General features: G+C 38.8%; 1 protein-coding gene across 3 annotated transcripts in view; it reads left to right on the forward strand.

The window, feature by feature from the left end:
• Window positions 1-13,396, forward strand: part of KIF13A (kinesin family member 13A) — a 104,603-nt gene that overhangs the window by 72,711 nt on the left and 18,496 nt on the right. For 2 of the 3 annotated variants that reach the window (XM_064705196.1, XM_064705194.1), the window contains exons 17-26: window positions 2,295-2,505; window positions 6,986-7,148; window positions 7,784-7,924; window positions 9,567-9,716; window positions 9,866-10,030; window positions 10,618-10,791; window positions 11,329-11,480; window positions 11,588-11,720; window positions 11,813-11,959; window positions 12,917-12,955. In XM_064705196.1, the coding sequence (XP_064561266.1) occupies window positions 2,295-2,505; window positions 6,986-7,148; window positions 7,784-7,924; window positions 9,567-9,716; window positions 9,866-10,030; window positions 10,618-10,791; window positions 11,329-11,480; window positions 11,588-11,720; window positions 11,813-11,959; window positions 12,917-12,955 (1,475 nt within the window). The remainder of the gene's footprint in view (window positions 1-2,294; window positions 2,506-6,985; window positions 7,149-7,783; window positions 7,925-9,566; window positions 9,717-9,865; window positions 10,031-10,617; window positions 10,792-11,328; window positions 11,481-11,587; window positions 11,721-11,812; window positions 11,960-12,916; window positions 12,956-13,396) is intronic. The other variant, XM_064705195.1, reaches the window with a different exon arrangement.

The following is a 13,396-nucleotide window of genomic DNA, read 5'->3' on the forward strand; positions in this document are numbered from 1 at the left end:
GCACTGGGTAGAATCTTCCTTAATTTATTTGACTTTGCATGAGGAATCCAAAATTGTAGAACATGGTGTTTAAATTTAATTTAAACACTGTTGTAGTTCTTTTGAACTGTAAAAGATCTTGACTGTTTATTGCTTCAAATTTTACCTAGATAGTTTATAACTCACTCCATATTTTACTTTTTTCCTATGACAGCCTTAAGGTTTTCTCAGTAAACTCTTTCCAAAGCTAAATTAAGAACTTTTCTGAGACTGTGAATTTACCTTTTGCATTACAAGACAAGCATAATCCACCTTTTTTTCTTTTTTTTCCCAAGCAGTACGGGATTATGTTGCAATTGGAAAGTTTTATACTATGTTCTTGCATCTTGTTCCAAATATTTATCATGGTGTAATTTGATCCTATGGTTGTTGTGATCCTGTAAATCTAGGTGGCTGAAAAGTTTACTTTTATTAAAAAAATCTGTTTCTTGAACTCATACTGCTCTTTGAGTGGTTTAGGAAAGTCTCATCTTAATGAGTCAGCCTTAGATTAATTTCCTGTGTTTGCAAACACAATGGAGGGATTTTAATTTCTTCCATGTCTCTACTCTGTCATCTGCATAATACCTGATTTTCTCAAATATTCTTCTATATAACTAAAATTGATTTGGGGAATTATGCAGCAAAGCCCATGTATTTTAAGATAGTTCTGGTGTTATCTGGAGGAGTTAGAAGGATCATGATGGTGGAGATGAACATTAATAACTTGGTTTGTAGTCCAGAATTTTAGAACTTGGTTCAGTCAGGGTTTGTTTTTTTTTTGCACTGTTTAAAAGCTAATAATAGCTAACTTCTTTCTGAGAATGTCATGTACTAAAAAGTAATATTTCTAGTTATTTTAAGGCACTTTTATGAATCAGTAGTTTGCTATTTGGTTGCTATTTATACTGACTGATTTTTAACTTTGTGCTTTATAATTACCATTGTGGTGGTATTTGTGATGCCTTTGTGTGAAGCCAGTGATTTCTTCCCTGAATAAGGCCAGGGCCACAGAAGCAGCTTGCAGAATTGTTTGCGAAAACCAAAGGGAAGATGGTTTATAACTAAATCACACAGATGTATTTTTTGGTTTTGTTCAGTTTTTTTTGAGTGGCACACCTCTAGTTCCAAAATGGGACAGTGTAATTAAATCTGGGTTTATTTTTCTCCCTCCTTTGTAATAGACTGGCATCCTTAAAAATTGCAGCAGCTCTTTTTTAGTTTGATAATGAAATGAAAGGGGTATCACAAACAGTTATTTTAAAGCTGAAGTTCTTTGCATTTGAAAATCCTGCCCTATCATAGAGCTGCAGTATTGCTTCCTCTAGCAGTCCACCACTCCAGCTTTGGAATCCTCTCTCTTCCTCTTGTGTACAGAATCAGCAATCTCTTGGGTGGTGTGCTGTCACTCAGTTGTCTAGATTGGTCCTCTTGCAAACCACTTTTTTCTGCTGTATTTGAGCTGTCAGAGATGTGTGCACGAGCCAGGTATATAGACTGGTAGTACACAGAGCTTGCTCTATTAAATGGCTCTTTCAGAGGCACAGGCATGGGACCTAACCCTGGGAACAGACAGAGTAATGTTTCATTCATTTGAGTCCACTTCACTTTTATCCCCAGCTGATTGACACAAGCAGTTTTTTCAGGATTGAATATCCAAATGGATATTTGTTCTGTGTTGATACCAAGATGAAATGAGGTTTGTAAAGCTAAATGCAGAAGGCCCCCCAGGACATATTTTGTCTGCCTCAGCGCCGTGCAGCACATTAGTGCGGTGTAATGTGTGACCAGTCAGAGCATTTGTTTGTCTAGGTTTTCATCTGCAGCTCTCCAATGTGTTTCATTCTCTGCCAAAACAGAGAAAGTACATTGCTTTTTACTTCCTTAAGTAATTTCCTCCTCTGGTTAACATCATCTTCCCTTGTGTTTTGCTTTGTTTTCTTATTCATTTGTTTCCTTTTCCATCCTTTTTTTTTTCCTACTGGGATTCTGGAATATATTATAAATACACAGCACTTAAATGTGCAATAGACAAGGGTCTTAACCATTGTTCTAGCCTTTTGCATGCCATTTGTTTTTTAATTTTAGTTTGGATTTATCTATTTAATGCAATATTTAGTAAATTGGTGTGCAATTTGTGTTTGCAGACTCTGGGGTATGTTGATTGCTGTTACCAACTAAATAATGGGTGTCCTGTAATGCTGAAATGGCATTTTCTCATGTTTTCTGGGGGATTTTTTTTCTGTTTTTTTTTTTTTTTCCTTCCCTTCCTTTAGACCCAGTACAAAATGTGGTGCAGATCTTGGAGAAGCAGTACCTAGAGGAGAAGCGGAGCGCTCTGGAGGAGCAGCGGGTGATGTATGAGCGCGAGCTGGAGCTGCTGCGGCAGCAGCTCTCCCCAGAGAGGCAGCACCAGCACGGCAGCGACAGGCTCTCCTACACTGCCCAGGCTGCACAGCAGAAAGTCAACCTCTGGACAGAGGAGAGGTGAGAATACTGGAGTTAAAACAAAGTAGTAGGAACTGCAAATGGTGAAAGGTGTGGCTGGAACCATGCATCCAAAATCCGTCTCTTTTTGTGGAGCAGATGTGCAGAATAAGATCTGCGCTTCCACCACAGCGTTAGCATTTTGTTTAGAGCTGAGCTGGGATGTTTAACGTGTGCAACATTTAACTCACAGAAGACATAAAAATTTCGCTTTTTTGAGCAGTATTATAGGTCAGTCTTCTGTGTGTTTTTTTGCTTTGTTTCTAATTTTTTTTTAACTTGAAAACTGCTTATTGAAACGTTTGGTTTAGCAAGTATTGTTTTAGTTCATGAAAGAAAGGAAAGAATTGTGCTGAAAGATAAATTTGTCAACTAAGACTAAAGAGTCCAGTAAAGAGTATTGTGTTTTGCAAGTATATGAGAGCAGTAATAGTTTGCAATCAGGGAACCATAAAAAGTACAGAGAATGGGGATCCGTATATGTTTGTACATTTGTGTTTCTAAACGTAAGCCCAGCTTTAGGAGACAATTGCTCTGGTTGAGCTGCTTAGGAAGTTAAAGGCTTGCCATGAGGTGAATTGGCCTCTTTGCAAAGGAATAGCAGGCACCTGAATGCAGCCTTGGTGAAAGGCCATAATGAGGTTGGGAACAGTTAACATGCACTCTAGGAAGATGTGAGCAGAGCACTTAGGACAATGGAAGAAGTTTGTTCTTGGTGTGATTGAGGAGAGAAGGATGCCAGCTCCACGGAGAGAAGTTCAAGGGGCAGCAACCAAGATGATTTAAGTTTTCTGAATACCAGTGAGTATTCTGTCATTGGGCTTATTCATCAGGAAGAATGTCTAGATGTTCTAACAGGTTTCTTGTAAATTTATTTCATCCGTTTCTTTTAAAACAGAAGCTTCCTTATTCACTCAGTGGGGTTTTTTTCTATATGTAGTGAGTTTGAGTGCTCTTTTTTAATGTAATTATTTTTGCTTTATTCTTCACCATTAAAAAACCAAATCAATTTACAAGAGGGATCTAAACCAAGACAGTCAACATTGGTTTGCAGCTTTCAATTGAGAATGTTAGAAATAGAACAGAACAGATCTTGGTTTAGTTTTTGTGCAAGATTTTGTTTTGTAATTTCTGCCCAGTTGAGCCTGGGAAAAAAACCTAAACAAATAGCTAACTGTTGACTAGCAATGACTAGAATGTTTTTCATGGCAAGTGTAGGGAGAAGTAGTTCTATGATTCAGCATTAATTGAAATATTGTTTGCCCCTGTAAAAGCTAAAAACAGAATCATTGGGAACTGAATGTAAAATGTCACAGAGTTATGGTTGGGATTTGCAGACTCTTTTAGGGCTGCACAAGAGTGAGAAATGTGTTAGCTGGAGGCCTTTCTGTTCAGAACTGCTTTGAGCACAGCAAGGCCATCCAGAAATCATTGATAATGCACTGCAGTAGCAGAGAAGAGAACTGAGCTTACTGGCAGGGGAGGCAGTACCTCTGAAATGATGCAGCAGAAGGGAAAAGGCAGTAGCAAAAAACTTGCCTGTCCTTGAGAGCTGTGATGAGAAGATGGCAATTGATTCTCTTAAAATTACCCACCATAACCACGTAATCACAAAAAAGACAATCTGGGGTGATATCAAGGCTAGGTGTTCCATCAGCTTTCACTTCTCAGTAGTTGTTAGATGTCTCTGAGGAGGAGCTGTGCTTTGAACAAGAAGTTTTGCCTCAGAATTTCATTGGTGAATGCTTTACTCTGTATAATTGTTGAACTGTTTGAAGCCTGTACGTTGCTGCATTGTAAAGAAAAGGAGAATGGATTCTCTTTGGAGCAATCCATGAGGAGTCTGATAATGTTTTAGTGGCACTGCCATTGAATAAGCAGTTTTCTGGAAGAACTCATTATCATTTTCCTGTCCTCCAGAAGACATATGATATACTTAGATATACTTTTTATTTATTTGTAATTTTAGAAGAGGTTTTGGCTGCTGAAAAGAGGGGGGAAAATGAATCATCTTAAATAAGAAACCAAAAAAAAAAAAAATCTTTGAGTGGTTTCTGCTGGGAAAGCATGGCAACATGTTGCTGAGAGGATGTTTACTAGCCAACTGGCCAGAGGGCAAAAAAATCCTGGGAAGAATGGGAAGACTGGATGTGAAAAATGTGCAAGAGTTCCAAGAGTCTGGGTTGCAGGGGATTTGATTGGTGCAGTTTTAGCTGCCTCTCTGTTGCTGTTGCAAATAAAGCTGGGCTCTACTGGATCAGGCAGCAAAATTAATTTGATTGGTATCAGATGTGGGCATGAGGCTGTATCTGTCAGATCAGCTGGAACACATTGCACAGAGATTGTTCCCACTTTCTGCTGACTGTGGAAGGCCAGGTGATACCTGGCCTGGTTTTAAATCCTGTTGGCATAAAGTTAACCCATTGTAACTTCAAACAAATTTTATTTGTTGAGGTGGCAGTGAGTGTCAGTTGTTTCTCCTTGTCTGGCTTAAATGATTATTTCAAGATTTCATGTTCAATGAATATTTGCTCCAGTTAATACCCTAGTGGAGCTTATGTTACCCTAGTGGTCATATGCTTAATGTAGTGAGAATTAAGAAATCCTGTCTGAAGTGCTTTTTTTCCCTTAACTTTCTGGAAAGGCTCTGGCACAGCTGTATACAGAAAAACGTAACTGTTATAAGAACTGCCCATAATAATTGGTTGAGTTACTTGTAAGTTTGCCTTACAGTCTTAAACCATTTCTTTCTCAAGAATCTAGGTAAGACTGGTGTGGGAGCCTCCCAAAAAACTTCCAAGATGCTGATGTCCCAGAGCTGGTGTCCCAGATTAAGGAAGTGACTGGCTGTAGCTGGATCCAATGGTTCTTACAGCACTTACATACAGATAAAAGCTGCCTGCTGTTTCCCAAGTTAGGCATTTGTTTTACAGTGGTTGTGGGTGTGGTACACTCTCAATATCAAATACTTTCTTGGGGTTTAAGTTTTGACTACCTTAATTTGCCAAATCCAGAATTATGACTGTCTGTGGAATGTGTCACTCTTATGGTCTTGAATTGCTTATTTAATTTTGATAGTCTGGATAACAGAAGCAAGAGGCAGAGAGAAAGGAATTTTCCATCTAATGCTGGGAGGAGATATGGAGGAAGTTACTAAAAATCCACCTACAATAGTAGCTATTTAAGACCCAATAAAACCCACCACTGTTGCAAACCTAGGCTGGGTCGGGGAGAGAGCCAAAGCTGCATGTTTTAGCATGTTGAAGGCACTAAAATTCAGGGCTGCTTGCTAACAATGCTGGATGTTTACCACTTTGGTTGTGGTATCAGAAGACTGTCAGAATGTGGTTTGAATTAGCCATTCCTAATGGATTTTTTAGAAAAAGATAACCACTCAACTAGAATTCTGTTGGTGACTGAAGCGTGTTAGCAGCAGGCAAACTTTGCCTGTGTTCATCGGAAGGCCTTTATTCCTCCTACAGTTGTGTATAATTTAAAGTGTTTCATAGAAATGAGAAGTGTGTTGCTCAACATGTACCATATTTCAATAGGACTTTGCATTGAAAAGCTAAAAAATCATACAGGGGAGAGCTGGTGACTGAAATATCCAAAGTTTGATCTTGAGTTTTATAAAGGTGGTGAGACACAGTAAGTGCTGTTGAGATTACAAAGAAGGCAGAATGAGCTTTGCTCAGAGGATAATCATGAGCATTTAAAAAGGTAATTTAAAGATGAGAATCCCAGGTGAGGGCATATCTTGGTACACAGGTGTATGTATAATATGTGTCATAGCAGGTTTGCCAGGTGTTGCGTTAGAGTAGATTTGCTCAGACAGGCCTGAGAAACCTCTTTGGAATTTGTCCAGAAACAGAGTGCACAGGCTTTAATCTGTGCTCATTCATCTGTTACTTAAAAGATACCTTGGGTAAATAGGATTTAAGTTTTTTTATTTATATATTTTTAATGTCTGTGCTTGAGTAAGTGCATGGAGGTCTGTGGTCACTGCAAAGCCCTTGGAGTGATACAAAGATGGCCTGCAGTGAATGCAGATTCTGACATTATGGTCTGAGGAAGAGCAGGTTTTATCAAGATGAAATCTCACGTGTTGGGACTGGTAGATTCTTTGGAACAGGACTCCAGATTAAAGGCAAAGACAGCTGCAATTATTTCATTTCTTGAAAATTTGAAATGTCCTCAAGGCTTTAAACAAATCATCACTGTACCAGTTCCCATATTACTGTGACCTTTTATTTGGGCATCACCGTACTAGACGTGCCTCAACAGTAATTTGTTTGTTTAATATGTGATCACTGCTTTCCCTCAATAAAATTGTGTGAGTTTTATGTTCACTGACACAGTGCTATTCAGCATTTCCTCTTAAACTTGTTTCAGAAAAGCCTTTGTTAGCATCTCTATTTGCAGCTTTCCAATAATAGAAATAGGTTTCTGTGTATTTTTCATGTTACCTACTGCACCACAGGGATGAATTGTTTCGACAGAGCCTGGCTAAACTTCGAGAGCAAATAGTAAAGGCAAATACTCTGGTGAGAGAAGCAAACTTCTTAGCAGAAGAAATGAGTAAACTAACGGATTATCAAGTAACACTTCAGATCCCTGCTGAAAACCTCAGTGCCAACAAAAAGGTAATGCTAACAAAGAATGGTGGAAAATGTAGCTTTGTGGTTAAACTTTGTAGACATATGTAACTAACATTCATCCAGCTTGAGCCAATAAAATGTTAGTTTTGTTAGATTATGCATAGGAAAAATAGAAGTACTACCTGATTAATATACTGAAAGTGAGTAATTAAGTAAAAATGGCAACAGAGAATTAAGTACGGCTCTTGCTGTTTTCAAGTGTGCAATCACCATATGTGCAATGCATATGAACAGACATTTGTGTTCTGTTGCTGCAGAACCTGCATTTTAGTTTTATCTGCAGAAGTTAATGGGTTTTGGTACAGTTTCCTACAATTTTGTGTCTTAAAGGATTTTACAGTGCTGCTGTAAATATGATAGCAGTTAGGAAAATATACTTGTCCTAAGGGCTTTGATTGAGTATGTTAATGTTCCTGTGGGAGTGGTCATGTTTGAGAGGGATAAAGAGATGTGGATGCTCAGAGATGTGTGTAGGCCATGCTGTGTCTGAGGACAGAAGTAGCATGACTGGCATGCAGAGAGAAGCTGCATGTTCTGTATTTTATTCCTTTCTAGTGCAGTTTGAGTGAAGAGTTAAACATGCACGTTCCCTGCACTGATTGTTTTTTCCTCTGATTTAGAGAGGTGCAATAGTAAGCGAGCCTGCAATTCAAGTGAGAAGAAAAGGAAAAGGTACTCAAGTGTGGACTATTGAGAAACTAGAGAACAAATTGATTGACATGAGAGACCTTTATCAAGAATGGAAGGAGAAAATTCCTGAGGTAATTTATGTGTTCTTGAAATGGATCAAAGATTGAGTTTGTTTTCTTTAAACCCCTTTTAGTATGTTATAGACAGCAAGGGCAGTGACTTTGTATATGAAAGGATAGGGTACCATGGTTTGGTTTTTTTTTTTTAAAAACCAAAACAAACAAAAACCTGGAACAAAACCAGTTATAATACTAAATATTCAAAATCCCCATGCATAATAAAACACAGTTATGTCCTATCTCACTTGTGTTTTCAGATGTTAAGTGTGCTGATGTCAGATATAATTGTGCTGAGGTAGTGACTCACAATGCCACTAAGAGCATATGTTTACCTGGCATGCAGATGACCACCAGCTCTGAATGGAAGCAGCAAGCTGCATTAGAAATACAGTTATTTAGTGTGTCAAAGCTTACAAGGATGCTGCTTAAGTGCAGAACATACTCAAGGTGCAGAACATAGTAGTGGGATAAAAGTTGATTTTAAATTATGAAATATTCTTTAATTTCATTTGTATATTTCCCAGCCTTAAAGCAGGGAAGAAATCAATTGGAGATACTTGGTCTCATCAGCATTTCTGTCAAAACCCAGTGAGGTTTTGTGAGAATTTAAGTAGCACATTCGCCTTGGCAGATAAACATGAGATTTGCCAAAAACTTGCTTTTTTACTAGAAAGAGATATGATATTTGGTATTCCAGAAGACATCATCTAAGTATCCAGGTAGAAGTGCATAGGAAATATATCTTGCTGTCTGCTGGCTGTTAGGAAGCACCTAAATTACTTGTATCAAGAATAATTCTTAAATATGTTTGAACAACTCTTGTGCCTTTGTTACATGCTTTGGACGGGACAATGGGAATCTCTAAAATCATAACACAGGGGAGGTCAAGCACTTCATCTGTGCCCATTGAAGACAACGATGATTTTGCTGCTGACTTTAGTAAGAACTGATAGCACATATTTGAATACATTATGTCTGCCTGAGCCAGGATCATTCTTTCCATGACCTATGTCGTCCATAATGCATGTGTTCTATGTGCTACATAGAAACACGTAGGTCAAATGCATGTGTTGAAGACAAAAGAGGAGAAGAAGGGAAGGAACTAACAAATTCACTGAGGAGTGCATATTGTGCTAGGAATCTGCATGAATTCTTTGTGGCTGTATGGGGAATGCTGCAGGTGTGATCTCAGCTCTATAGGAGTCATAAGAACACTTGTTGACTTAAGTAGGAATCATCCTGCACCTTCCCTTTGCCCTTGTGCTGGTAGCAGCCAGACCAGCACAACATGAGAATGGTTTGACTTCTTGTTTAGGAAGTATAAACAGAGCAGAAAAGGTGAAACATCTTGAAATCAATGACTACTGTGACTGCTCATGGTAAAGTCTGCTTTGCCTTGACATTGCTAAAATATGCAGGCTATCATATTATTATATCCCTTAGTAAAGAAAGGATTATATAATGTCTCATCTCAAAGATTTCATTTCAAATTTGTAATATGATTCTAGTCTCTTTCTGCCTGTGTAACAGGAAGGAACAAAGATGGGTAGTGGAGTAATTTTTGTGCCACGATCTTTTAATACTATGAGGTTACTTGATCTCCTGTTCCCACACTGGTGGTTTTGTGACATCTCTTTCATTATCTCTAAAACAGATAAGGAAGCTGATTGGCAAGAGAGGTGATCCTTTCTACGAAGCGCAGGAGAACCACAACTTGATTGGCGTCGCCAACGTGTTTCTGGAGTGCCTTTTCTACGACGTGAAGCTGCAGTACGCCGTGCCCATCATCAGCCAGCAGGGCGAGGTAGGGCTGGGCTGGGCACGCTGAGAGCTCCTGCAGGACTCTTTGTGCTCCTTAGGGCTTTAGCAGGCAAATGGTGCCTGCTGTCTTGTTCCCCAGTGAATGAGTGTTTTTCAAGGGGCCTTGTATGTTCTCTGTGTAATTGCCTTCAGGTGGCAGGGCGGCTGCACGTTGAAGTAATGCGTGTCACCGGGTCTGTCCCAGAACGTGTGGTGGAAGGAGATGACTCATCTGAGAACTCCAGTGAGAGTGGGAGTCTGGAAGTCATGGATAACAACGGAGAAATTATTCACAGAGCGAAAAAGCTCTCCTGTAGGGTGAGTGACAACACCTGATGAAGTGTACAGTGTTGAGCCTCTGTAACTATGTAGTCAGTCAGATGTAAAGTACTAGGCTATGTAGATTACTATTGCTGGCTGAAAAGTCCCTGAAAGGACTCCTCTTGTTCCAGCTCAGGGTAGGCCAGTCAGTGGTTTCCAGTGGCTCATTTAATTTGTTTTAGCTTCCAGTAGATGCACATCTCCACCATAAATACTGGTGTTACAAGGACAGTCCTTTACACACAGAAGGGGAAACAGTTTTTCCCTGTCACTATCTCCTGTAGTTTGATCATCTAATGTAGAATCTATGGGTGGTGTATGAATTTAATTTCTTTTGTGATAAAGTATTTCATTCCCCACTCGAGCGTATCAGCTTCCCCCAATGAAACATGTACATGGGTGAGGTCCTTATGTCTGCATTTCTGTATATATATAGACATATACAGAAAATCATATTTTTAAGGATGTTCCTAAATGGGAGCATCCTTACTATCCTTTAAAACTTCTTCTTGGCTGTTGGTCCTCAATTTGCAGTTGAAGAGGAAACAGACATATTCATGACAATATCTATTTTGTCTCCTCAGGTAAAAATAAAAGAGGCAACCGGACTGCCACCCAATCTCTCCAATTTTGTCTTTTGTCAATACACATTTTGGGATCAATGTGAGTCAACAGTAGCAGCACCAGTAGTAGATCCAGATGTGCCTTCACCTCAGAGCAAAGATGCTCATTTTACAGTGACCTTCTCTCACTGTAAGGTAAGTATTTTTATTATGAAACAGTGTTACCAGGAGGATCATATGTTTGAGAGAAACTGTTTAGGGTCTGAGCCTTGTTTTGCTGGGGGAAGAAGAAAGAGGGAGTCAAGTCATATGACTAATGACTTTTAACTATGCTTCAGAATGCCTTAATATTTCACTTCATCACTTCTTCAAAATGTAGCAAAAGGAAAAGATCTTTTGATTAGGGATCTTTAAAATTCAGATGTGAATTTAATGTATGGAGAAATCTATCATTTATATAATGACAGCTGATTATATACTTGTTTGATAAGCTCAGTAGCTTGAAAGAGATCACTGGAGCTGAGACATCACTTTTATGATGAAATGTAGTATGCAGAAGCATGAATTGCTGAGATGATGAGGTTTTACAACTTTCATGTTCAGAGTGAAGCTTTGTGGTGCAAACTGTATGGTTGATCAGGCAGGAAGTTAGTTGTTTGTGTCCTTACAAGCAAGTTGAGGAGATACAATTGTTTAATATGATTGAATGTGATTTGTTTTTCTCATTGCTAGGACTATGTGGTGAATGTCACTGAGGAGTTTTTGGAGTTCATTTCAGAAGGAGCTCTTGCTATTGAGGTGTGGGGTCACAGATGTACTGGCAATGGCAGCTCTGTTTGGGAAGTTGATTCTCTTCATGCAAAAACTAGGACACTGAGAGACAGGTACGAATGAATTACAAATAAATGCTTCCATCAACTTGCTATAAGTTTTGTAAGTGCACAAATACTTTGAGTAAAAACCATGAGTTTTTATGGGGATATCTTTTTAGATGGAATGAAGTAACTCGAAGAATAGAAATGTGGATTTCCATACAAGAATTGAATGAGATGGGTGAATACACTGCAGTTGAACTCCATCAGGCAAAAGATGTAAACACAGGGGGAATTTTCCAGCTTAGGCAGGTATGTATCTTTTCCTTGCCATCCTATTCATGCTTAAGTTAATTTTTAAATTTTATTCTTAGTTTTTCTCTCCCTCTCAATTTCCTGCTTAGGGTCATTCTCGCAGAGTTCAGGTGACAGTGAAACCCGTGCAGCATTCAGGAACGTTGCCTCTCATGGTAGAAGCAATTCTTTCAGTCTCTGTAGGTGGGGTGACTGCCAGATCAACCAAACTGCAAAGAGGCTTGGACAGCTACCAGGTAAGGCAGTTAATGTCTCAGTTTGGTGTAGTTCTGCTGTTCTAGACCCAGCTCAACACAATTCCAAAAGGGACCTTAGCACACTGGTACATGATATGCAGTTTTACACGTGCTTGAGGTTAATACAAGTAACGTGAGTCTGTGGTGCTAAACCTGGGTTTTTTTGCTTACAACTTGATTTATGACTGATAAACTACCAAGTATGGCAGGACAGAAGGAATATGGAAATTGTTTTTACTTTTGTGTAAAGAGGTGATTAATACTAGATTCCTAGTGCTATTAGTTTTCCTCCCTTCCAGAGATGGTAAAAGTTGAGGAGGGGAAAAGCAAAAAAAAAAAAAAAAAAAATTATTAGAGAAAATGTAGTGAGATACTATTTAGCTTTTGAAAAGCACCAAGTTGTTATTGATAAGAATCAAAACCGATTGTCCCTGAATGTGAAAGGACTATTCCACATGGCCAAGGAAGTCCTTAAGCAGCATCAATTATTTCAGCTCATACTGGACAAATTCATATTGGAAATAAACCATGATTTTAACAGTGATGGCAAAGAACAAGTGGAATGGGCCACCCAGGGAAGCAAGGTGCCTTTTGAAGAAGGTTTGCATTCAGTTCCACAAATAATTCTAACCTTGGATACAGATAAAACTGTAAAACTTGAGATCAGTGATCTGCTTGCTCAATCATTTTTCTGGGACTGGATTCTGTGGCGATTTTCATTATTTTATTTTTAAAATAAACATATTCACTAATACTCAAATAATTGCTGACCTGCTACAGTGTAATAAATTTTTTTTTCTACTTTTAATAAGACTAGCTATTTCAGTGTTGTGATTTTAACATTTTACAAGTTTGTGGCAGAAATGTTGGTATTCGTGTTTTGGGTTGTTTGTGTTAATTTCTGTTGAGTGAATTGCATGGGTTTTATGTTTTACAAAATGTATTTTCTCCTACCAGAAGGAGGAGGATGATGGTGGTGATATGGATAGTTACCAGGTATTGCTGCTCTTGCTGTCAATCCTGCGGCATGGGGCACAGCTAATGCTAATGGCCAGCAACTCTCAAATGAGCAAGCAAAAGCGGCTTTGAATACACACATGCTGAGCATTGTAGAGGCTACCTGGGCTATAAAACACTGCTATTTCAGTTTACCTTGTGACTTTATACTCTTACAGTGTCCTCTCTTCTCTAGTACTCTGCAGTCAGCTCTCCTAACTGGCGACATGAATTGCTATGGGAATAAAAGCTTCCAAACTTATTTAGAATGAAAGCAGTTTCTGATGAATATCACAGGGAAAAGAACCAGCAGCTGCAGGCATCTTTTCCAGGCAAATTATGCAGCATAAGATATTTTGTTTTCTAAAAAAATACCATAGCCCTTTATGTTGTGCAGTTTTCTGAAATGCTTGAGTGAGAGTGGAGGATGTGAATGGGGGT

The sequence above is a fragment of the Zonotrichia leucophrys genome, chromosome 2 (genome assembly GCF_028769735.1).
Source record: "Zonotrichia leucophrys gambelii isolate GWCS_2022_RI chromosome 2, RI_Zleu_2.0, whole genome shotgun sequence".
Taxonomy (NCBI): Eukaryota; Metazoa; Chordata; class Aves; order Passeriformes; family Passerellidae; genus Zonotrichia; species Zonotrichia leucophrys.